The following is a 26057-nucleotide window of genomic DNA, read 5'->3' on the forward strand; positions in this document are numbered from 1 at the left end:
GGTCAAGTTGTCAATCCTCCTCTAACCCGTTGTAACCTAATATGTTCAACTCAACAAACACCCCCCTGATGGATAACATCCTCAAACCTATCACTCATGACCTAATCACACCAAATAATGCAGAAATGAGTCTTCGAAGTAGGAGAAAATGTTAAAAGTTTGCTTTTTTAAATAGTAAGCACATAAACGTACCTTAGACTGGAAATGAACAATGGTGAAAGTTGATAAGTAACGTCTTCTTCATAGCTCAAACTATCATCATCTTCTTCACTCCAAATTCTTCTTCTTAGCGGCAGCTAGGGTTTTAGACAATGAGAGTAGAATTAAGAACTAGAGTTCAGAGATTATGTTTCTAAAAGAGAAAATAATATTTTATACTTTACATTAAAATAAGTGTACTAATAATTGAAACAACAATAACAATATATCATATCAATAATTCACAATCACGCTGACGTTTTTCCATTAGAATTTGACATAAGGGATATATAAGATTAACTAAGGTGTCTTAAAAAACTATATTATAGTGTTTTTGAATTGAATGACTAAATAGAAATCATTAACTTAAAGGAACTAAAATATAAATTAAACCAAAAATTTACACCAAGCATAAGTTTTTAGTGGAATACTTTAATTTTATTTTTGATTTACCAATACATTGTGATGGAAGTGCTATTGATGAAAATGGTGACTAGTAGTTTCAGTGTTTCACATCTCAGATTTTTGGAACGTTTCGCATCCTTCAATGGTGAATGACTGGGTAAGCTTTAATCTCTGTCTTCAAATCTTGTTTTTTCTTTGTTTTTGCCTTTGATTTTCTGAGCTTCTTTAAAAAAATCCATGCTTTTTCGTGTTTCAAATTCATATATGTGGATCTCGCGCTTTTCTTTACTCAAATTTTACTATTACTGATTCTAGAACATTTCAATTAGGTTTACTGATTCTATCCCAAAACAGTGAGTAGAAAATTAAGCTATTAACTTAGGAACTTGTGAAATAATACTAGATTTACTTGCATTTTTAAGTATTTAACTTCGTGCAACTTTAAATTGGAACTTCCTTTTTGGTCAAAGCATGTCAATTGAGATTCTACTCTAATGATTTACTTTTTGTAGTTGGATTTTTGTAGTGTTTGAATTCAAATAAGTTCTGTTTGGATTGGGTTATTTGAGTGAGCTTATAGAAATAACTTATGACTTGTCCATAAGTTGTTTTCAGCTTACTCAATGTCATAAGTTGTTTTCAGCTTACTCAATGTCATAAGTTGTTTTTAGCTTATTCTTCTGTATAAGTTATGAAAACACCTCATAGCTTATATGAAAACAACTTCTTTTTTTTAATGTAAAAGAGAATGGCAAGATATTACAATTCTAGATTTTTATTGTATATATATGTTTTGAAAACAACTGGGCTTTATTTTATCTTTTGTTATTGAAATAGCTTATACACAAACACTTATATAATAAATGCTTATGATATAAGACACAATACTAGCACAAACACATATATTAGACACAATACTAACACAGATAACGGTAAGAATTTTAAAAAAACATAAGTGATTGAATGTAATCCTGTGCCAGCGTTGGACTAGACGTGACTTCAATCTGAAGTGCCGGTGCAATGGTTGTCAATCACGCACTATAGATTGTGAGAATGTAGGATTTCATACGCCATCGTCCCTCAACCATGCTGGAGCAGTCAAAGATCAGAGGATAGGGCAGCACACAGAGGAAGACCGTGAGATCAACACTCTTTTCTCGAGCCGTTTGTGAAGGTTTTTGACACTGTCAGCCGATTCTTCCTCTGTTTCCATCACAGACTGTGGTTGCCAGGTTGAACCCGCGCCCCTGTTCCTTGGAACGGCAGCTGGAATTAAAAAAGACTTATTATTTTTTCTTTTATAATACTTTGTTTTTTATTGATTTGTTTATTTATTTATTTCTGCTTAGCTTTCTTTTTAGTTGTATATAATTAATAAATCATAATTGGTAATGTGATTTAAAAATTTCAGACGCATAATAATTAATAATAATATCAATAACAATAACAAGTACTGATAATAACAGGGAATATATTATGCTATATTATCTCAGTTATTTAGTATAAATTGTTTAAGTATACTAGAACAAAAAATTATTTGTTTACTGATTAAGTAATCATGGTGTTTTAATGTTTTTTCCCACTTAGTATTTATTATGTTCTATGCATATACATGAGTTTGGTAGGAACTTACTATCCGTGTTACGATCCCAAAATTTACAAATTTTCTATTCTCAAACGATCTTAGGTGGGATCTTGAGTTTGACAACCATGGCCATTGCTACATAGATGACCCATATTATTAATTTTGTTATGAAAGTTAAGCAATTCCTCTATCTGCAGAAGCACCTATATTTACTTCAAGGTTTAATGAAAATGAAGAAGTGGTATGGAGGCCTGTTGATCATGGCTTTGGGTATGACGCTGTTTCTACTGTACAGTCTTAAAGGAATTCAGCCACAAAAGCAGTCAACAAAACAGTCAGCATACAGTTTTTTCAATAACAATTCGCCACCAAACGATTCTATTGAAGGAAGTAGCAATGTTGAAGCAGCGTCTTTCGATGCGGACCTGAAAAAGATGCCAAAACCAACAAAAATGCCACATTTGGTACATGTCGCGGGGCTTGATGATCTGTATGATATGAAAAATTTGTCTGAAGGAGAGATGAATGTTGTACTTGCTTGGACGCATTTACGCTCCTTGCTGTCGAGGTCAGATGCTTTGCCGGAAACAGCTCAAGGAGTCAAAGAGGCTTCTGTAGCATGGAAAGAGTTGCTGTCCACCATTGAAACTGACAAAGCGTCTAAGATGAGTAAGATAGACAGCCCAGAAAATCAAAACTGTCCATTCTCTGTGACCACACTTGGCAAGACGGTAGCGGATAGTGGAGTCACTCTGAGTCTCCCTTGCGGTTTGATCATAGATTCTTCCATTACATTAATTGGCATCCCTAATGAACAAAACAGTAGCTTTCAGATTGACCTAGCTGGACAAGAGCTAGAAGAGGAGCCATATCCTCCAATTATCTTGCATTATAATGTGAGTCTACCAGGAGAAAACATGACCGAGGAGCCGTATATTGTTCAAAATACATGGACTAATGATTTCGGGTGGGGAAAAGAGGAAAGGTGTCCTGCTCGTGGTTCTGCTAACATCCACAAAGGTACATTTAGCATGGTTGACGATCTCATACATGGACCTTTAGTGTTAAATTAGTCTGCGTGCAAATATAATGGATAAAAACCTACTAAAAGTATGTTATGTTTATGTTGAGGAGGTAAATTTATTAATTTAGAATTATAACCTGCCCAGGTTATGTCCTGTTTAAATACATTTTCGTTCCATAATAAGCTGCCAAGCTTTAAGGTTCCTATCATTATCATTATAATAATTAATCACCATAGTCTCTTTCATATTTCATTTGTGTTATTATGCTTCCTTTTTGTTCTTGAGTAAAGTTTTTTATGAGGGAAGCTTTTCGTGAATTCTAAATTGTCTAACTCTATGATGCAGTTGATGAGCTTGTTCTCTGCAATGTACAAGCAGTCAGAAATAACAACGAAGAGAATGTAAATGTTGGTCAACCTACTAGCGATATACCATCTAATATTTCCTCAGAAAGTACACATAGAACGGGTTATTTCCCTTTTTCTGAGGGTAATCCTTTCACTGCCACGTTGTGGGTTGGTTCAGAGGGATTTCATATGACTGTGAATGGAAGGCATGAAACATCTTTTGCATATAGGGAGGTATGGTATAGGAAGAGAAATACTGCTAAAAACAAAATAAAAAAAATTAATCGGATTGGCCATTCCAACTTTGTACATTTTTTGTGTATGCAGAAGCTTGAACCATGGCTAGTCAACACCATAAAAGTCGCAGGAAGTTTAAGTCTCTTCTCGGTTCTTGCTAAAGGTTTACCTGTTACTGAAGGTAATGATATAGTTGTTGATGTTGAGAACCTAAAGGCTCCTTCTATCCTTAAAAAAAGGCATGTTTTGTTGATCGGAGTATTCTCTACCGGAAATAACTTTGAGCGTCGAATGGCTCTGAGGAGGTCTTGGATGCAATATGAGGCTGTACGTTCTGGTGAAGTTGTTGTCAGATTTTTCATTGGACTTGTAAGTGATGCAATTCAGACTTGTTGAAGTAAATCTGTAAATTAATATAATTCTTATTCCACCAAATGTTGTAGTTTGGACTCAACCATGCAATCAACATTATAGTAGAGCTTTCTTCGTTTTCATTATTTTCCTCTCAACGGTTCTGTGACATTTTATTTCATCTGAATGCAGCATAAGAACAATAGAGTTAATTTGGAGTTATGGAGAGAGGCTCAAGCATATGGAGATATACAGTTAATGCCTTTTGTCGATTATTACAGTTTGATATCTTTAAAGACAATTGCAATTTGTATTGTGGGGGTAAGTTGATTAAGATTATCGGCAAAGAAGAGGTTGTGATTGCTGTTGTTTATTTGCTATGACTAACAAGTCCTTATCTTTTTAATATAAAATTTGCAGACGAAAATCATTCCTTCTAAATACATCATGAAAACAGACGACGATGCTTTCTTAAGGATTGACGAAATGCTTTCCAGCCTCAAAGGGAAGTCGTCTGAAGGCCTCTTGTATGGTCTGATATCTTCTAAATCATCTCCTGATAGAGATGGGGACAGCAAGTGGTACATCAGTGACGAGGTCGTATTATATCATTAACCTCTATGCTTCTATTGATAAATTAAATTAACATTCTCCCATAAATTTTCGTTTTTCTATTAATCATTATCATATTTTTATTTTAGGAATGGCCACATGATACATACCCACCATGGGCACATGGTCCTGGCTATGTCATCTCTCGCGACATAGCAAAATTTGTCGTCTTTGGCCACCAGGAAAGAAAACTCCAGGTAACAAGAATTTCTCCATTCCCATCATGAAGCATTTTGTTATAATCTTTTGGATACTTCAAGCAGTGTTGTCTAACACCTTGTAGTTGCCGTATCAGCACTATAGCATAGCAGATTTCCGATGAATTTTCTATGAAAGCTATGACACTTCCTAGTTTTGCCATTAGGCGATATTCTTCTATTCATCCTGCTATAAATCTCTGTACCTTCCTTTAACGGCTCAGTTTTTTCTTTTTATTCTTAGTTCTTTAAATTAGAAGATGTTGCCATGGGCATATGGATCGAACGATTTCGGAATAGTGGTAAAGAAGTGCATTACGAGAACGATGAGAGGTTTTACAATGCTGGATGTGAATCAAATTATATACTTGCACATTATCAAAACCCAAGGATGGTGCTATGCCTTTGGGAGAAACTGCAGAAAGAACACAAGCCAGAATGCTGCGAGTAAATATCAAAGTTTGATTTTGGGGTTTGAGGAATATTTAAATATTCAAGTTCCCTAATCATTTTTTGTGTATCCTAATGTTTATAGATTTATTCATTCATTCTAACCATTTTCAGTAAAAAGAATTAGTTTCACTTAAAACTGTTTTGCTTGAAAATATCAGGGATATATATTCAGTTCATTTGCTGGTACTGAATATTGAAATTCTTGATGGCTTGAAAAGTAACAAATGTTGTTACATATGCTGTTCAGTTCAACTGACAAACGTTGTTACTGTTAGGCGATCTAAGGCCTCGTACTTGTGTGAGTTTTGTGTGAGTTTCTGATAGTCATTATGTATACTATTAAATCTAATATTTTTTGTTAAATTCATCAGTAACATGATTTGCTTAAACAATTAATTAATTTTATTCAACTTATATAAATATAAATTTATTATTTTAATTTGCAAAAAATATACTTTTTATATTTAAAATTAAATAATATATATGATAACTATGTAACGTATTTTTATATTTATTTAAGCTACAACAATGCATATGCAATTGCTTGTAGAAAAAATTGCTACAATTATTTCGAAATGAATCAATGCAAAATTGGGATTTTTTTTTAAATAACTATCTTTTACAATTTAAATTCTAAAATAATTTGTTTTATAAAATAATTACTAAGATAATCACATTTCATTATGCATGCGTCAGTTGAACGGACACATCTAATTGTCAATGATCACAGGGGCCACTTGGTAGGACGTATGCATGTATTGCAAATGAGCATATGCGTCATCCTTATGGGCACATGCATGCCTTGAAGCCACATGCATTGACGCATGTATACACCATATCAGTGCATGCACCACATGGTGCATCATTATGCATATTTTCTTTTTAATTTTATATTTTATATTTACAAATAATTAAAGTAAATATTTAATGAAAAATAATATTATAACATAAAGTTAAAATACATAACAATTGACAAGAAAATCAATTATCTGTCCGATTTAAACGCCCCTTGTTCTGCATTAGTCTGTCTTTGAGTGCTGACATTGCATGGTGGCTGGTGTGAAGGTCCGATGGAAGGTCCAACGGTATTTGGTAGATTTGTCATCATTTCTTCCAATAGTCGGGGATTGTCGCCAATGACGCTTTCGTAATTGAGTTCGGCCCCCATGTTGTCGTAGTAGTTGGGTGGATTGTGGATGATATGGTTTCCCGAATTGGGACATTGAATTGTTTTGGAAACGAAGCAATGGTTCATGTGATGTACTAAAGTCAAACAATGGTTGGACGTTGTGGTGATGGAATGTTCGGGTGTTCATTGGTGGGGGGCTACGATGACATGACGCTGAATCGTATGAATCATCTGGGCTATAGACTGTTGTGGTGGCTGCGTATGATTGTCAGTGGTTAGGGTTTGATTCTTGGTTTTGAGTTTGAGTGTGTGACATGAATTGGTTGCGGGGTTGGGTGTTTGGTGGTTGGGTGTATATGGTAGGATGATGGTGTGAGATTGGTTGTTGGGTGTATATGGTAGGATGATGGTGTGAGATTGGTTGTTGTGTTTGGGTGGGTTGACATTGTTCTTAGCCGTGGATTTATTGTTGGATGTTTGATGACGAATCTCGTTGGCGTGGATCAATCAAATACCTTGGCTCAAACACAAACGGTGGCGTTGTAACCGATCTAAACCATGTCATATAATGTTGAGTTGGTCTAACACCATGTATGACTGACTCGTTTAAGATGTGTTATCGTCGATTCCTCCAATGACGACACATCTCTTTTTGCGAAGTCTTTCCAATCAGAATAATCCCATTGGTCATCGACTATTTGTTTATGTCAATCTTCCAAACACATCGGAGGTTCTGAAATTTGTTGTTGCATGTCGAACAACAGTTTTATACGGCCACTCTGGTGCATCTCCACAGTAGTGAACCGGATAATTGATGTTTTTATTGTCCAAACTGCAACATCATCATGGTTAACCTGATAATCAAGACCCAGATACGGTCTCCAGATAAACTGTACAAGAATCTGATATGATTAGAGGATATGTAATTGAATAACTTTTTTTAAATCAAATGTAGATTTGTTTAGTAATAATACATCGTCTGGTCCAATATGGTCTAAAAGATTGTTATAGACTACTCCAATGTGTTTGGGACACCTGTTGTAGTTCATCCCTTTAACCGACCACCTAGAACGAAAAGATTGAAAATATATTAGTTACAATTAGTTGTAGTATAAAGTCTAATAAATTAGAAGATTAAATATAAACTTACTTTGTTGCATAGGGGAATGTGAATGGCTTGTCGTTGACCGGGGCGAGTGACGACAGTCTTGACCAACCCCATACTTGTAGCAAATAGGCGCAAGAATAAAACGTATAAGTATTTTTTCTTTTTTTACATTTTTAACAAAGAACTATATAGATGGGACAAAAAAGTTGAACCCCAACTATATGTGCTTACCTTATTTATGTTTCGTAACAACAACAAATACATAATATTTACCGTATTACCAGTACTTTCAGGAAATAAAAAATTATCAAATAAAAGCATAATATAACACTGAACTTTAATTATCTTTTCATACTCGGTAGATTCTTCATTTAATGTTATACTTGAATAATATCGTTTAAGATATTTTAAATTATTACCTTGACCCCTAGGTTGACCAGAAGTCTCTCTCATAGTTGTGTCTTCACACAAAGGGGCATCCAACAATTCATCGCATATAGAGTTATCTTGGTTAACTTTATCATTTATGGCCTTATCATCGATACGTAGACCTAACAACATGTAGACGTCCTCAAGTGTGACGGTACACTCACCGAAAGGAAGGTGAAATATGTGGGTCTTTGGTCTCCATCTTTCTAACAAAGCAAGAATAAATTTATAGTCAACTGAGTATGAGACTATGTTGAGTAGATTACCAAAACCGCATCCTTGAATATATGGTTCTATCAAAGGATCGTGTGGTACATATTCATGTACACGTCATCGAAATCTCTTTGGGTCCTAATAAGACATATTCATGTATAACAACACAACAAGCTACAACAAATAAAATATCATCACTAACAAATACAACACATAAACAACATAACTATGCGATTACAACCATCAAAACAATTTTGTAAGAAGTATACAACATCCTGTGAACGTCTCTGTCAGTCTTAATATCCACCCATAAACAAACTTCTCCATTTTGGTTGAACGTGGTATCAAGCCATTGAATTCTTCTGATCCTTTCACCCTCTGCAATTTCCCCTTCTAACCAACGGTTCAAGGTCCTGTTAAGCCGTTCAAAGGTATCTATATTCCAAAGACGGATCTTTATCGGAGACTGCACTGCTGAAAAAATTAAATCGACATTTCTCTTATGAATATATGAATATACAAATATTTTAAAGAAAAAATATTGAAAGAGATTGAAGGAAAATGGAAGAAAAATGGAAGAATGATTAGAAGATATGTGAAAAATTATGGGAGAAATGATGTGCATTTATAGATCAGCACACACATACATGCGCCAAAAGCATTGACGCACACTCACATGGCTACATGCATGCGCCAATGCATGTGGCGCCTTCACATGCATGGCACAATGCATGTGCCAATGGTTAGGACGTCTCCTTTGATTGGACAATAGATGCGCCAGTTCAACTGACGTATAAATAATGAAAGATGGTTATTTCTATAATTAATTTTAAAAAATAGATTATTTTAAAATTTAAATTAAAAAAAATGGTTATTTAAAAAAAAATCCAAATTTAAGAAAACCACACAAAGTTAGACTTCTCTTTTTTGTTTTCTTCTCATGTAGGAGGAGAAATGAAAAAGTTGTGACTCCCACTAATATTTATTCTCTCTTTTCAACTTCTCTTCAAATTAATAATGCAAAATATTGCATTTCTCATTTATTTCTCTCTTCTTTAACTTTATCTATTTCTCATTTATTTCTCTCTTCTTTAACTTTACCTCTCTCATGCCAATTGAGGCATAAGATTACAAGTTAAAAGATAGATGTAAAAAAAATTATTGAAAATTAAATATTGATTTTATTTAAATTGTTTTTATTGCTTTTTTTAACAGAATTTTTTTATTAATATGTTTCTTAACTTTTACCCTTAATACTAAGTTAGAATGACCTTAATAATAGAGAGAAAATAGAGAGTCTGAACCGCAAAGAATTTCTTTTGTAATAATCTTCTTTTATGATTCATGGAATACTATTCCTTCTTTTCATAATGAATTTTTTTTAAGGAATGTTTGTGGGAGCGGATTCACATGTGAATTTGCTGATCTAAAATGGATAATTTATAAATTATTCAAATTTGATTATTTACAAATATACTTAATCTGCAATAACTCATATAATTTTAGTAAAAAAAAACAATTTGAATTTCTCAATTCATTGACCCAATAAATTCATATGACATTAATGACTATTTATTTTTTTATTTTTTTTAATGACAATATAAAATTAATATCTTATTATTAACTATAATTTTATCAAAAAATATATTTACCACCAATACTATTGATACACCAATGAATTTATGTAGTTCTATTGATCCTTATTTACTTTTGTATCATTTTCAATTTATGTATTTTATAAAAATAACGTGTCTTATGAAATTTTCTACTATTATCAAAATATTATGTCATGTAGATAATTTTTTTTTAGACATTATATGATGTGTTTCATTAAAGTTGAGTGTTAGAAATGAATGTAATTAAGTTGAATTGTATTACAAATTTTTTATAATTGAAAAAAATTATCAAAAAAATATTTTTTATTCAAAACACAATCTAGAAACTGAACACAATTTAATCTATAAATGAATTGGTTGGTTTAGTTTGATTTTGAGCGTAAAATTATGGATAGGACCAGTTACAATTTGAATGGTTTAGGTAACATTTTAGGTAAAACCCATAAAAAATTTAGATGATTATTTTTTATCCACCAATAAAAAAATGTAATAAATGAAATTTTCTCATTTGATTATTTTTAACCGATAAAAAGAGTGTATAAATAAAAGATCAATGATGCAAATTTGATGCAAATTTGTGCCCTCGGAGACAAATTAAGAATTAAATATAAAAATATTTTTTAAAATTGTGTATTGATTTTATTTTATTAAAAATTAAATTTTTTTATTTTTTTTATTTATAGATTTCTTAACATATCATAAAAAAATATTAGAGAAACTAATATTTTCACAAGTACGATTCAAATTTACCATAAATATAAAATTGAATATATTAAATTAAAAATAATAAAAGTAGATATTAAATTAAAAAATGATAAAAGTAGTACTAGTATCAATTAAAAGAAATAATCAAAGAAAAAAGTGAATATTGCATTAGGACAATGACTGTTGATATTATTATGAGTTAGACAAACTAAAAACACATGATCCTAATAAGACAAGAAATCATTGGCTCCTGCTCATGTGATGCGTGTCTTAAACCCACCCATTCCTTAAACAAGCAGATCCACATGTTTAGTATAGAAGGTGACTCACGATGTGGCCTAAATATAATTAAAGATAATGCAAATGATTAAAAACTATAAAAATATGGTAAGCTATGGGTTTGGTTTTGGCTTTAATCATTTGAATGGAAATCGTAGTGTACTCAGATAGTAATTAGTGGCCGTAATCAATAACAAAACCAGTTGAAGAGTCCAATTAACAAATGCCTTATACGTAAACTTATCATCACTATGCGTGCCACTAACGGAAAGCTTTCTAATAATGAACAATATCATCACAATAAGATTATAATCCAAGGTATGGACATTTCATTGAATAAATTAGATTACAAAATTAGTACATTTAGATGGAAAAACAACAAGGATGTGATCAAGTACTAGTTTAACACGCAACCAAGCTAAAAGATATAACGAGAAAAGGTGATGTATTTCATATCATTAGAATTATAGAATCAACAATATAAAGGAGAATATAACCAAAAACATTGCGAAAAGGCATGGAATTGTCACCTTTATTTGATTATCAACAACCATATTTGCTTATCACTTAATCATTATAACTTTAAAGTTTGATTTCGATAAAAATATTCAAACTTTAACTTAATTAAAGTGTTAAACACTTTTCCTTCATATAAACAAAAAATTATGAGTTTAAATATTTGATGCAAAAGTTTAAGAGTATAAGTAAATCTCAAGTGCTTTTATATATATATATATATATATATATATATATATATATATATATATATATATATATATATATATATATATATATATATATATATATATATATAATATATATATATATATATATAGAGAGAGAGAGAGAGAGAGAGAGAGAGAGAGAGAGAGAGAGAGAAGAGAGAGAGAGAGAGAGAGAGAGAGAGAGAGAGAGAGAGAGAGAGAGAGAGAGAGAGAGAAGAGAGAGAGAGAGAGAGAGAGAGAGAGAGAGAGAAGAGAGAGAGAGAGAGAGAGAGAGAGAGAGAGAGCGAGAGAGAGCGAGAGAGAGAGAGAGAGAGAGAGAGAGAGAGGAGAAGAGAAGAGAGAGAGAGAGAGAGAGAAGAGAGAGAGAGAGAGAGAGAGAGAGAGAGAGAGAGAGAGAGAGAGAGAAGAGAGAGAGAGAGAGAGAGAGGAGAGAGAGAGAGAGAGAGAAGAGAGAGAGAAGAGAGAGAGAGAGCGAGAGAGAAGAGAGAGAGAGGAGAGAGAGAGAGAGAGAGAGAGAGAGAGAGAGAGAGAGAGAGAGAGAGAGAGAGAGAGAGAGAGAGAGAGAGAGAGAGAGAGAGAAAAGTAAATTGTAATCTTATGAAAAAATATTGTAGTATAAAAGGATACTAAAGTATATGAGAATTCGCTTGACGCGAGGATTCTAATGAAAAAAGATAAAAATAATTTAAAAGATCTCGGGGTGATTTTAAGTAAGAGAAATTTGAGAATTTTTATTTCCTTTGTAGTGTATTAGGGCATACGCATAAGTTATGTCCTACGTGTAGATTTTGTAGTTGAGATGTGTGAAGATGGTACAATTGCTTTTGTACTATTGTCATGACTTTTTTTTTGTATTTTTTGTATTTATTGTTAGAACATCTTTTACCCTTGCATGGAGGAATCATTTTGAAGATAGTTGTGTGATGAACATACTAATGTATTTTCTTGTATGAACATGTTGAAGTATGTTCTTTAATGAACATGTTGAAGTTTGTTTTGCGATTATACTGAAGTCACTGAATTATGTTTTATAATGAACATGATGAAATATGTTATGTGATGAACATGTTGAAGTATGCTTTGTGATATAATCGACTAAAATTTGTTATCTGATTTACATGTTGGAGTTATTTCATATCACTTTTGTACATGTTGTAATTGCCCATACTAATATTGATGAAGTATCTTTTATAACTTTATTCTTACAAGTGCATGAGCTTCCCTAGTGATGGAAATGGTTGAGAACTATTATTAGAGACAAATTGTTTTTACAATAAATTCTTGTTATGACATGCAACCTTTGTACTAGGTGTACTTGCAAATTGAATGACTACACAAGGTCTGTTTGGATTGATTTATTTGAACTTATTATTACAATAATTTGTGTGAAAGTAAATTTCATTCTATTGGATCCAAATGACAAAGTATGTTGGATTACTGATTTAGTCATTGGCCCAATTATATATAGGAACCTATATAACTGGATTTAGGAAAAGGTTAATGGACTTATAATATTGTCAAGGCCCAATAACGAAATAGTAAATAAATTGTTATGTATCACTATCAACAATATAATATACCATATTATTCACACTAATAACCCCCTCAAACTTGTGAGCAAATGTCTTTTAAACTTAATTTGGAAACATTAGTATAAAGAGGAAGGGGGTTAAGAGGTTTTGTAAGCGGGTCTACTAATTGTTGTTTCGTGGAAACATGGAGAAGATGAAATAGTTTACGTTGAAGCTTTTTGCGACAATGTGGCATTTGAGCTCGAAATGTTTGGTTCTTTCATGGAAGGATGTGTTGGTTGTAATGTGTCGGAAAGACTGACTATCGCAGTATAGTTGAACTGGAAATAAGAAGTCCAAGTTGAAATGTTGCAGGAGGAAGGTGAGCCGCTAGATTTCACAGACTGTGATGTACATGGTACAATATTTGGATTTAGTTGATTATTTTAAAATATTGGCATATTTCTTGGATTTCCAATAGATGAGAGAGTCGCCGATGAAAATGTGGTATCCTGTGGTTGACCGTCGGGTATCCGAGCATGTGGCCCAATCTGAATCGCAAAAGTCTTAATTTGAAGAGGAAAAGAAGCAGGGTAGAAAAGACCCATGGTTGGAATAGACTTTATGTAACAGACTACTCTAAATGTATCTTCAAAATGTGATGTTGTGGGTTTGTGCATGAATTGACTCAGTTGTTGGACCGAGTAAGAGAGATATAGTTGTGTGTTGATGAGGTAGATAAGTTGTCCAACAAGTTGCATGTAATGTGCAGGGTCTTTTATAGGCTCTCCAGAATCGCGGTCTAGTATATATTATGTTACACTGCATAGGAGAAGAGAAAGGCTTTGCGCAAATCAAACTTGTGTCAGACATAAGATCCAAAGCATATTTACATTAACAAATATGAATGCCAGCTTTAGATCGAAAGATCTCGATGCCTAAAAAGTATTTTAAATTTCCTATATCTTTTATTTTAAAGGTTTGGTCCCGAAATGATTTAATATAGTTTATTTCAGTAATATCATTACCAACTAAGACAAGATCATTGACATTAACAAACAGAGCAATAAAAGAATGTGTAGAATGTTTGATGAAAAGAGAAGGATCAAATGAAGATTGAATGTATTTATTACTATTTAAGGCAGTGGTTAGTTTTGAGAACCATTATTTACTAGATTGTTTTAGACCATATATGGATTTGGTTAATTTGCACACTTGGTTTGGTTTGGAAGAAGAAAGTCTAGGAGGTAAAAGCATGTAGACTTCTTTTTCTAAATCATCGTGTAAACAAGTGTTATGAACGTTAAGTTGATGCAAATACTAGTTTTGAGAAGAAGCTATGACTAAAAGAAATCTAATAGTTGTTAATTTTACAACAAGAGAATAAGTGTCAAAGAAATTAATACCTTCGACTTGAGTATAACCTTTGGTGACTAGGCGAGCTTTATAGCTTTGTGCAGGGAATTTGACATGAGAAAATTAGAGTAGGTTAAAGATCCTCTAATTTATCCCATAATATCTTCATATCAGTGAAATAGGTTGAAAAAGATCATTCTCTTTGCTGAGTTGAGTGGAGATCACGAAGAAGATTAGAAGCCCTAAAGAAATTCTCTTTAGTTAATCCATCTTCAAGATCTTTCCAAAGATAAAAAAGTCGATTCGATGCAGGTGTACTCTTAAATATATTTGGGGAAAGAGTTCAAGTAATCCATGAAATTATCATGTTGTTGCATCTCTCCTAGATATCTAAATTGGGATCCATAAGAGGCGGTTTCTAGAGAGTTCCATTGATGAACGTGATCTTGTTCTTGGAGGAAACAACCCGTCTCATTGATCGGCTCAAGTTGTGATAATTATTGTTGGTAAGAGCATTTGCAAGCAAAACTACGCTGGAGATTCTCACTTAGATGGAGGAAATACATACTTCTTAGGTCTTTAGAGGGATCTTTAACGATTGTGGGTGGGTTTTGATGTTGATCATTATTCTTGTTTTGGTGATGATTATTGTTTTTAGATGATGTTGAACTCATCGTTGTAGAGAAAAGGAAAGAGAAATGAATGAGGGGTGCAGCGAAAGGGGAAAGGGAAACCCTAGGGTTTCTTCTGATACCATATTACAACAATTTATGTGAAAGTAAATTTCATTCTATTGGTCCCAAATGATAAAATATACATTGGATTATTGATTCAGTCATTGGCCTAGTTATATATAGGAACCTATATAATTGAATTCGGGAAAAATTTAATTGGCTTATAATGTTTTCAATGCCTAATAACGAAATAGTAAATAAATTGCTATGCAAACACTACCAGCAGTATAATATACCCTATTATTCACACTAATACTAATCTTATGCCATACATTTTATGACACTATTTGAAAGATATTATTAGAAAAGCTTATAATAGTATTCATTAACTTTTTTTAACTTATTTTTATAAGTTCTCAAAGATAACTTGTGAAAACAATTTATAGCACATATACAAATAATTTAAACTTATTTTATCTTTTGTTAGAAAAATAGATTATGCAAGCTTTTTTATAAGTGCTTATTTTGATAAGCACTTGTGCTATGAGTTTCAAATAAACTATTCATCCAAAATGGCTTGAAGTATGTTTTGAAGCTAATGGATTTTCTTAATTCCTTTCTTGAGGTTGTTGTAGCTTCTTCAAAATGCCTTATTTGTAACTAGGAGTTTTCCCAACATGTGAGAGCAACTTAAAATTGTTTTAACACTTAATTTCTTCATTTAAGGCAATCAAAACATTTTTAATCATTCCATCCAACATTCTTGGTGCAACTAAGTGCTTTTTTAGAGTTGCAAGAGACGTGCTTATTGTAACACCTCAAAATTTGCCCTCCTCTCTTGGGACCAGCATTAACATATTTGCATATCATTTTAGGACATTAGGCATTTCATATTGCATAGCATGTGGTTACATTGTGCAAGTCATCCTCCCAAGTCTTGATCAGAAGATGAGGAAGTCAGGAAGTGCAAGCCTAGGGTTTGTTGATTGATCATGGCCATCTGAGGATTGGGCTGTGAGATTAGGGTTTCATGATTCTCAATGGATGTTGGTCTTCATCTTGATTGTATTGATACATCATCATCATCATGGTTGGATGTCATCAGAAGATTGAAGAAGATTCCTTGAGATTAGGGTTTTGACCACTGGTCAACCCTAATCAGTTGCATTGGGCCAATCAGGGCTGGATCAGGAGAGGAGGTTTATGATGGTTATGAGGTTCATTCCATGATTATATGGTGATTATTAAGGCTAGGGTTTCACCCTTTAGCCATTTCAGTTGAAGATTGGGGCTTAATTTGATCTATGCATTGCCAAATTCATCTGTCAGATGAAAAGTCAACTGTGGTCAACTGTACATGATCTGATGGATTTGGAGGTGGAAATGAGTTAGATACACTTCATTCATGTTAGAACAAGTGTTAAATGACATTGCAAAGCTTAAGAATGAAGAAAATCAGGTCAGGACAAAAACTGCCAAAAATAGAAAGTGACTTGTAATTGAAGTTTCCAAAAATGGAAAGTTTTGGACCTCAAAGCCACGTGTCCAAGGAAGCTTCAAATGAAAATTTGTTCAACATGAAAGTTGTAGATCTTGTTCTCACCTTTCCAAAAAGTCCAAGAACTTGAAAATCCCATGTATGGTTGGAAAGTTATGGCTCAGTGAATTTCAAAAATGACCCGTAATCAGGAGGCCATAATTTCCACATACTTTGTCCAAATTGCAAGTTCTTTATATGCACAAACTCCATTTGACATGTACTTTGAGGGTGCATAATTGGAATTTCCCAAAAGTGGCCAAGGCAAAAAGTCACTTTTCAACTGGACAGCTGAATTGGATCAGGGGCAAAATTGTCCAAATGTCAAAATAATTGGAATTTTTGAATGGGACTTTTTCCAACACCTCAGGAATGGCATTTTAAGTGTGTTTGAATATTCATTTCATGGCTAAGGCATGTAAATTGGATTTTGGCTTGGAAAGTGAAAGTGCTAAAAATGGACATTTTGCAAATACAAGGTGAAAATGAGATTTAAGCAACCAATGGACATGAAACAAGTTTCTACACATCACATATGTCATTTGGGGATTGCATGAGCTGTCAAAACAGCTGGCATGAGTTGGCATAGTGTATTTACCAATTTGCCCTCATTTGCAAAATTACAATTTCACTTAACATGTCAAATTGTTAATTAAGTGGATTAGTGGAAGATTAAGCATCCATATATATTCCTAAACCTCTCCTAATCATAACAGAAATCACAATCACCAAGAATTCAGATCTGAAAATCTCAACATTCTCTCAATTTTGCTCAAGAACTCAAAAGCTTCAATCTCAAGTTTCTTCCTCAATTCTCAACCAAACTTCAAGATTTCTTTTGCATTCAACCACATTCATCATCTACACCGACTGTTTTTGTAAATTGGAAGGCATAGGGCGCTGCATCGTGACTGTTCCAAAACTCATCATCCATGGCAAATCCGAATTGTGGACACTAGGAGCAAAGGCAATTGAAGATAGCACCTCCATTCACCTTCTCTATCCTTCTAGTGTTGCTGTTTTCAAGAATTGAGCCCTGAAAGCGCGCGAATCACACCGCCATATCCAGGTTTGAAGGTTTTTTGAATTTCATGTTTCTTTGATTACTTATATGCGTTAGAAAGAGCATGAAATATAGGTTCTGATGCTGCTTGTGGTTTTAGAAATAGTGACCTGTAGTGTGAGAAATCGTGAATTGAAAGTATGAACATAAACCCTAATTCGTTCGATTCTTGAATTTTAGGAACTTTTAGGATGAATTGAATGGATATTTGGAATGTGCTTGAGAAGACGAGTTCAATGACTATATGCATGTCCATTTCTTTTGACGTTTGATGTTCTTGGATTTTTCAATTTTCTGGAAAATTTCGTGAGGAAGACGAAGCTGGAAGGTGTTTTGATCTGAAAATGTGTTCAAATTTTCAAACGCGGTGTTTACCGCCCCCGCTCAAAAGATTTACAAAAATGCCATTGTCCTTTTTTATTAATTTAATTAAATTCTTAAAAATTGATAATGACTTTAAAAATTCATAAAAAATAGTAAAAAAATTCAGAAAAATATGGAAAATTTTTCTATGACTTTGTTGATGAGTGTAGAATTTTTTTGACCTATTGGTCAAAGTTGTGCTTGGTAATAATATTATTTGACCTAGGCTTGTTTCACATGTATCCATTTTTGACACATTTTACCATTTGGTTCATGAAATGCTCATAGTGTTAAATAAATTCTTGAAAATTTTTGTGATGATTGTGGACTCATTGATATTCATTTATATGTAAATTTCATGCATTTTTGATACCTGGTCAATGAGCAGCAAATTCTGGAACTTAGGTGTGACAATTTGTGTCACACCTCATTATGTCAACTTGCTGGATTTTTTTGAGTGACCTATACTTGTTGGATTAATGTGAAATTTTGCATGATGGTTGATTAACATGTTAAGATGCTATGTGAATTTTTGTGGAATTTTATGTTGCATTTTCAAATTGATTGCTATTTTTCATTTCTGTTGGCCAATTGTGCAAGCTCATGTGACATAGTTTGGTAGAATGATTGGGAAATCCTCATATGGTATTGTATGGTCATGAAATTTGGTATGAATGTTGTAGACACATAATGTGACCTCCCTGTTTTGGTCTCATCCATTTCTTTTTTGTTTTCAATGAGATATGAATTTTTGAAGTGGATGTATGCATTGATGTTGTGAATTGAAGCATGTAATTGTGTCTGTTTTTGTTGATTTTCATTGACATGGTTCCATTTGCCTAATTGAGCTCAAATTTGACATGGTAGACCTTGATTATCCCCTGTTTAGGTGTAATTAATTTGAGAATTTTTGGATTTGTTTTGGTGTGGATTTGAATGCAATAGTTCTGTTTGTATGCTTGATGCTTCCTTTGAACTAGTTTGCCTTATTTTGTGCATAGAATGAGCATAATGAATGATATAAACATGAGACCAATGATGTTTGCTCTTGTTTGATGTTAATTTGAATTTGGTTTGAGGATACCTTGCTGTTTAGGAATTTTTATTGCTTTTGGACCCTAGGCTTGGCCTAGTGGTCTAGTTGCTAATGTTTGCTTGATTTTTCAGGATCAAAAGCATAATACACATGGAGAATGATTCAAATCAATTTTAATTGATGTTGTTGATGTTTGTACACTAACATAATTGTGTTTTGTAGGTTGTGAAGCATAGGCGTGAGCTTTGGCTTGCTTTGTTTGTGCATAGCTTGTATAGTTTGTCTGATTGAACTTGCTGTTTGGTTTTGTCTGTCTGAGTACTAACTGTGTTTGATTGTTTCCAGGTACTTTAGTTGCTCAGTTCCTTGTGAACTTTTGCTTTGCGTTGCTTAAGCAACTTGCATTGAGGTAGGTCCTCTTGACTTCATGTAGTCTGGAGACCCGGCTGTTACCGAGCCGGGCAAATAAATGTCTGAAGTCCTCCTTAAGAGGCGATGATTGTGTTTGTTTAATTTCGTGCCAAGCAGGTGAAAGTCCTTTAAATAAGGCAATTGGTGGAAGGTAGGGGTATGCAGCCTACCCCCCACTATTCAGTTGAGTCTTCTCCTTGCTCCCATTACATGGTTGTAGCATTGAGATCAAAAGCCCAAGATCATGTGCAGTGCACATTGAGTCAGAGTCTCCGAGTATAGAAGGGTTCCCCTATTCTGGACCCATGCTCATTTGTCAGCTCTCCCTGGTTAGGGATAAGAGCTGTGAGGTCTGATCCTCACTTCGCCCTTCATCTGTTTCACCTTAGCCTCGTAATGGCAAGGTTAAGAGCAAACACAGCCTGTACAGACGATTGCTTAGGCAGTCAAACCTGATTGATTGAGCCCCCTTGTTTGGCTATAGTGCGTGTTATGTGGATATCTGATTGACATGCTTGTTTGAGATACCTGTTCTCATTTGATGATATATGATTGTATGCTTGTGTGCTAGCTTCTTTCCTGGTTAGGTTAGTTTGCTTATGCAAGTAGGATAGAAAACCGAACTTAGGGTTAACGATGCATGACAACATTAGGCTCGAGTCTCAGCTCCCTAGTTGTGTATCTTTCCCCGGTTTCTGGTTAGCAATTCAGTCCCTTTCAGGGGAACTACATCGCCCTGATCCTCGTGCCAGACGAGGTATGTAGGCAGGTGGTCGTGCGAGACCACTCCGGGCAACCTTTTTCTTTTTTGCGTGTGTTTAATTGTTATATGACTGTGTGTTTTGGCTCGGATGCCGACGTAAGTCCAATAATTGGCTGTCGGGCTCCACGTTTGCCGTTTTGAGTGTGTTTTGGTTCGGATGCCGACGTAATTCCATCCAGTGGTTGTCGGGCTCCATGTTTGCCATCTGTTTGTTTGTTTTGTGTTGTTTGGCGTGCGTAAGCCGAACTACAGTGGCTCTGATTCTTGTTCCAGACAAGATATGTAGGCATAAGGTGCGATACCTTATCGAGCCCTTTCTCTTAACCCCACCTGCGTTCCCCGTGTGTGTGTGTGATGTTTTAGCAACCTATTCTTTATTCTAGGACGTGGATCCCGTCGAGTACGACGGACGTGAGGGGTGCTAATACCTTCCCCTTGCGTAACCGACTCCCTTACCCTTTCTCTCTGGTCGCAAGACCATTTCCTTTCCAGGTTTCTCTGAGCGTTTCCTTTCCCTATCTTGGGATAAATAACGCGCAGTGGCGGCTCTGTGTGTGTTTTATTTTGAGTCTCGCCGGTTGATTTTTCGCAGGATGCGACAGCTGGCGACTCTGCTGGGGAACACGTGTAGACCTATGCTGGTCCATCTTCCCTAAGCGAGTCCTTCCTAGCGTTCTAGGATAGTTTAGGTTGCTTGTGTTGTGTTATTTATTGCATTTATTATTCTAACCAGTGTATATATTTGCATTAATGTCTGCATGCATCATACTATCATGTTGTTGCCGTCCTCTGTGCAGGTGGTTCCTCTGTTTGGGGTGGGTGCTCTGAGTGGGGCTAAAACCCAGGCCCGAGTATACACCTAGGATTAGTGTGGTCTCGCGTCGCTCACATGTCGGTTGGGCATGATGTTGCGACGTGACATACCACAAGCCGGACGAGGTTCATCTGAGAAATGCTCTTCCAGTGGGATTTTCCACTTTGGTTGGGTTATCTCTTTTGGGCTGTTGACTCTGGTGACCGATCATTTCCCGGATTTTTGGTTTAGACGATCTTAAGGGAGCTACAATGGCACACCCGAAAGGGCAAACCCATTGAGTATCTCTGCCCGATTGTCGAGACTATTATCCGCCTTAGGATGACCTGTTTAGAATTTACCTGTGAGGGGAGGGTGATTCTTTCAGATGCATGTTCAGATGTATGCTCAGATGGTGACATTTTGTTCCGTGGATCAGAGTCATATTTATAAGTCGGATTTATGGCCGTTTATTTCAGAGACGCCGGAGTGCTGTCCGTGATTTGTCAGTGGGGATCCGTTTATTTCAGGATTCCCCGGGCCGAGATATTTATCAGTGGGGATCCGTTTATTTCAGGATTCCCCGGGCCGATTCAGATGGTTGAGAATGTCTGCTCAGAGATTGTCAGATGATGATGATGATGTATCTTTCTTCCGTTTATTTCGGAACCCGTGGGTCAGATTTGTGGTTACAGTTTCCTTAGATGGTTGTGATCGGTTCAGAAATCAAGGCCGTAACTCAGTGCAACAGATGATCAGATGACTTGGAGGATGGCCCAGTGCATTGCATACATCTGCATCATTCTCATTTTGCATTCATCTGCACCTAACCTATGTCTGGCCATATGGGGAGTATTATGGATTGAGAATATGGTTGAGAGACATCTTGAATTTCAGAATGTGGATGTCAAAATATTAGCTGTCTCGATGAAACCAGAATCAAAGGACAGAATCTTCCTCATATGGACAGACGTTGCATTCATGCATACTAACCCATTTGCTATTTTGTAGGTGTCGACCGGTGCGCATAGCTTGTTTGCTCAGATATCCTGCTAGGGGCAACAAATCCAAACTGATGGATCCTCCCAACGCCGACATCCTCGAACTGAAAGAGATGGTGAGGGATTTGTTCAGGGTTGTGCAAGGGCTTGCCTTGGGGCAGAAAGCCATGGTTGAGAGATTAGAAAGGATTGAGGGCTGGATGATCAAAGAGAAAGTTCAGGGAAAGGCTCCGTCATCTGAAGTAACAAATCCCTCTGGCTCTGTGGTGAAGAAATCCTTTGACAGTGGTCAGCCCAAGAAGGAGGTTGAATCAGGTGGTGCGCAGACTAAAAGAGAATGCGGTAAGGATCGTTACCACCCTTATGCTGCCACTGCAACCATTCCTGTTGGTGGTTCATCTGTACCACCGAGACATCCGTCACCTCGCCCGGGAGCACAAAGAGCTGGGAACCAGGTAAGAGGAAAGGGGGTTGATCGTCAATTTGATAGGCCACCCATACCGTATGCTCTTCTGTTAAGGAAGTTGAAAGATCTCGGAATGGTACAATTGAGGACATTAGCTCCATTAGAACCTGATCAGAGGCCAACTAACTACGATGAGAATGCTAAGTGCGAATTCCATTCGGGGGCGTCTGGGCATAACATTGAGGGTTGTAGAGCTTTTAAGCATGCTGTCCAAGACCTGGTGGATTCCAAGGCCATCAATTTTGCACAATTTCCCAATGTTAATGCTAATCATATGCCCGCGCATGGTGAGGTGGAGATGAATGCAATTTCTGAGGATAGGAAGACGATTGGGTTGGTGAATGGGGATCGGTTAAAAATGCTGAGGCCTGTGGTCCCAAAACCTCGGAGGAAAGAGGGAACTTTCCCTAGTGTTGATACTTGTTGTATGGCCATCGCCACAGAGGGTGGTGTACCGATGGGGGATGTGATCCAGAAGGTGAAGGAAATGGACGGTGGAAAATTTGAAACACCCAGTCTGGTAGCTGAAACCGTCAAGGTGGAAAATGACAATGGTGTTGGAAAAGAGAAAAAACCGTCTGTGTCTTCTTACAAACAGGCACTGGAAATGTTGAGAAATGGAGGGATCCCAGGCTGGGGAAAAATCATAGGCATTGTGGTAAAGGCGGATATGTTTGGGATTGGTTATCATCCAGGTCAAGACTCGTCTGAGCAGAACAGAGGACGTCGTCCGTCGTTCACCTTTGTCAGTGCCGGAATGCTAGATTCAGATCACGCCTATACAGTGGGTAAAGAAGCTGACAGTGACTGGGAGATTGATCAATGGATAAAATCGTGTGTACCAGGAAGCTGGAAGGCCTAAACAAGATCATCACTGACACTCGTCCGGAAGAGTAATATTTCTTGTTTTCAGTTTATCTGCATGAAAGCCATACGTGTTGCCCGACACGTAATGGTTCATTGTAAGGGCCACCTCATGTTCATAAATTTGCATTTTCTGCATCATTAATAAATGGATGTTTTTCAGTCAAAAAGCGGTGTTCCCTGTTTTTCATTTATTTTTACAGTTTAAAAACAAATAAAAATGGCAATGTTTATTTTCATTTTTCCTTTTTGATTTGTCTCGTTCCGAATTCAAAAATAATTCTCCGGATCTCGCTGATAACGATTTGGTTACACTTCATATGACTTCGACAAACCAAACTGTCATGCCGAAGAAAAAGGCGAAGAAGATTGTGATCTGCTGAAAATTAGCCAGGTTGTCAAGACAAGAGGAGAAGGTGATTCAGCCGCATGCGGAGCGGATTGAGATTGTTATTCCAAGCACCGAGGTCAGGAAGGAAATAGGAAAATGGGGCCGCTTCAGAGGCGAGTCGAGAGCAGAATGGTAGCCCTGTTGAAGGAACATGTGGATACCTTCACCTGGTCATGTCAGGATATGCCAGGGACGGATACCGACATCGTTGTGCACAAGCTGCCATGGAGAGAAGATTGTCCTCTAAAGAAGCAGAACGCCAGTGCCTGTATCAGAGAGCCGTGGTGACTTTGTTTCATGATATGATTCATCATGAAATTGAAATCAAATGCTATGACATGATAGCAAAGTCCCAAACAGAAGAGGGGCATCTGGCAGACCGGGGCAGGTCGTTTGACTAGTTGAGACAATTCAAACTGAGGTTGAATTCGAGTAAGTGCACTATCAGAGTGCGGTCCGGTAAGATGTTGGGGTTCATCATGAGTGGAAGAGAGGAATCGAGGTTGATTCTGCTAAAAAAAAAAAAAAAAAAAAAAAAGAGAAACGCCTGAACCGAGAAAAAGCAAAAGAAGAGGTTCGTGGTTTCTTAGATAGATTGAACTGCATGTCATGGTTCACATCTCATCTAACAGCCACGTGTGAACCCATATTCAAGATGTTGAAAAAAAAAAATCAAACGGTCAGGTGGAATGATGATTGCCAAGTGGCATTTGAGAAAATAAAAGAGTATTTGCAGGAGCCTCCGATTCTGATGCCTCCTGTGGAGGGGAGACCATTAATACTGTACCTGACAGTCCTCGAAGGGTCTATGGGGTGTGTATTGGGGCAGCATGACGAGTCTGGTCGAAAAGAGCATGCCATATACTACCTTAGCAAAAAGTTTACCGACTGTGAAACAAGATATTCACTGCTCGAGAAAACTTGTTGTGCTTTGGTCTGGGCTGCTCGCCGACTAAGGCAGTACATGTTGGTTCATACCACTTTATTGATTTCCAAGATGGATCCAATCAAGTACATGTTTGAGAAGCCAGCATCGACCGGACGGGTTGCGGGAGAGCAAAAGAATGTTGACTGATTTGTGATCCGCTCAGAAAGCAATCAAGGGGTGTATTGTCTGATTACATCTCTCTGCAACCCGTTGAGGTTATCAACCGATGAAGTTTGAGTTCCCTGATGAGGACATCTCGAGGTACTCAAATCGAAAGATTGAGAGTGACCGATCCCGGAGGAGGGGCCTGACCCCAAATCCGAACGGATTCTGATGTCTGATGGGGAGGTTAAGGTGAATAGGCTTTTGTTACCCGGATAACATTTGAAGGCACCGATGGTGTGATGGAGTATGAAGCTTGTATCCTGGGTATTGAACCTCGGTACATCTACTGGGGCAACTCCTTTCTCATTGGTATATGGAATGGAGGCGGTATTACCGGGTGAGGTTCAGATTCCCTCTTTGAGAGTCCTGAGGGACGTGAAATTGCAAGAGGTAGAATGGGTATGGACCCGGTATGAAGAGTTAAGCCTGATAGAAGAAAAGACGCTAGCGGCCATCTGTCGTGGACCGTTATACCGGCAGCGGATGAAGCGTGCTTTTGACAAGAAGGTGCGACCTCGGGTATATCACGTGGGTGATATGGTGCTGAAAAGGATCCTTCCTCCTCAAAACGATCGAAGGGGCAAACGGACACTCAGTCATGAATCCCCAGCATGGTCAAGAAGGTTTTCTCTGGCGGAGCCTTGTTGCTAACGACCATGGATGGCGAAGATTTTCCATCCCCTGTGAATGCGGACGCAGTTAAAAAATACTTCGTATAAGAGACCCGCTGGACGAAAAGAACAAAATAGTCCAGGCAAAAATGGGCATCCCGGCGAACCAAAAACAGAGAAAGGTTCGGGCAAAAATTAGGGATAAAAAGGAAAATTGTACACCCGGCAAGTCGAAAACCTGACAAAGGCGACTTGGGCAAAAAGGGGTATCCCGGTGGACTGAAAACCCGAAAGGGCGGTCCAGGCAAAAGAGGGATTGAAACGAACAACTGCGTCCAGCATGATCGTTTGCGCTTTGGTTAAAGCATCATGGAGAATACCCGGTAGGGATCAGTCAGAAACGTCTTGTTCAGAAGGCAGAAAGCATGGAGAGTCTGAGGACATATGGGGTGTAACCGAGTTGGAACTTGATGAGATCACGAGTTTCACATTGCCATTAGGATAGATTTT

The 26057-nt window shown here is 36.3% G+C and overlaps 1 protein-coding gene across 2 annotated transcripts; it reads left to right on the forward strand.

The window, feature by feature from the left end:
* The first annotated feature begins 522 nt into the window (after positions 1–522).
* Positions 523–5773, forward strand: LOC127138799 (hydroxyproline O-galactosyltransferase GALT3). Of its 2 annotated transcripts, none has more exons than XM_051065333.1 (8): positions 523–760; positions 2291–3208; positions 3559–3794; positions 3888–4166; positions 4341–4469; positions 4569–4745; positions 4850–4957; positions 5202–5773. In XM_051065333.1, the coding sequence occupies exons 2-8, from the start codon at positions 2332–2334 to the stop codon at positions 5406–5408; spliced, it is 2013 nt and encodes a 670-aa protein (XP_050921290.1). In that variant the 5' UTR covers positions 523–760; positions 2291–2331; the 3' UTR covers positions 5409–5773. The 2 variants fall into 2 exon arrangements, with proteins under 2 accessions (XP_050921290.1, XP_050921291.1); XM_051065334.1 differs by having other exon boundaries at positions 524–760; positions 2386–3208.
* The last annotated feature ends 20284 nt before the right edge of the window (positions 5774–26057 follow it).

This window comes from Lathyrus oleraceus, chromosome 4 (genome assembly GCF_024323335.1).
Source record: "Lathyrus oleraceus cultivar Zhongwan6 chromosome 4, CAAS_Psat_ZW6_1.0, whole genome shotgun sequence".
Classification (NCBI taxonomy): Eukaryota; Viridiplantae; Streptophyta; class Magnoliopsida; order Fabales; family Fabaceae; genus Lathyrus; species Lathyrus oleraceus.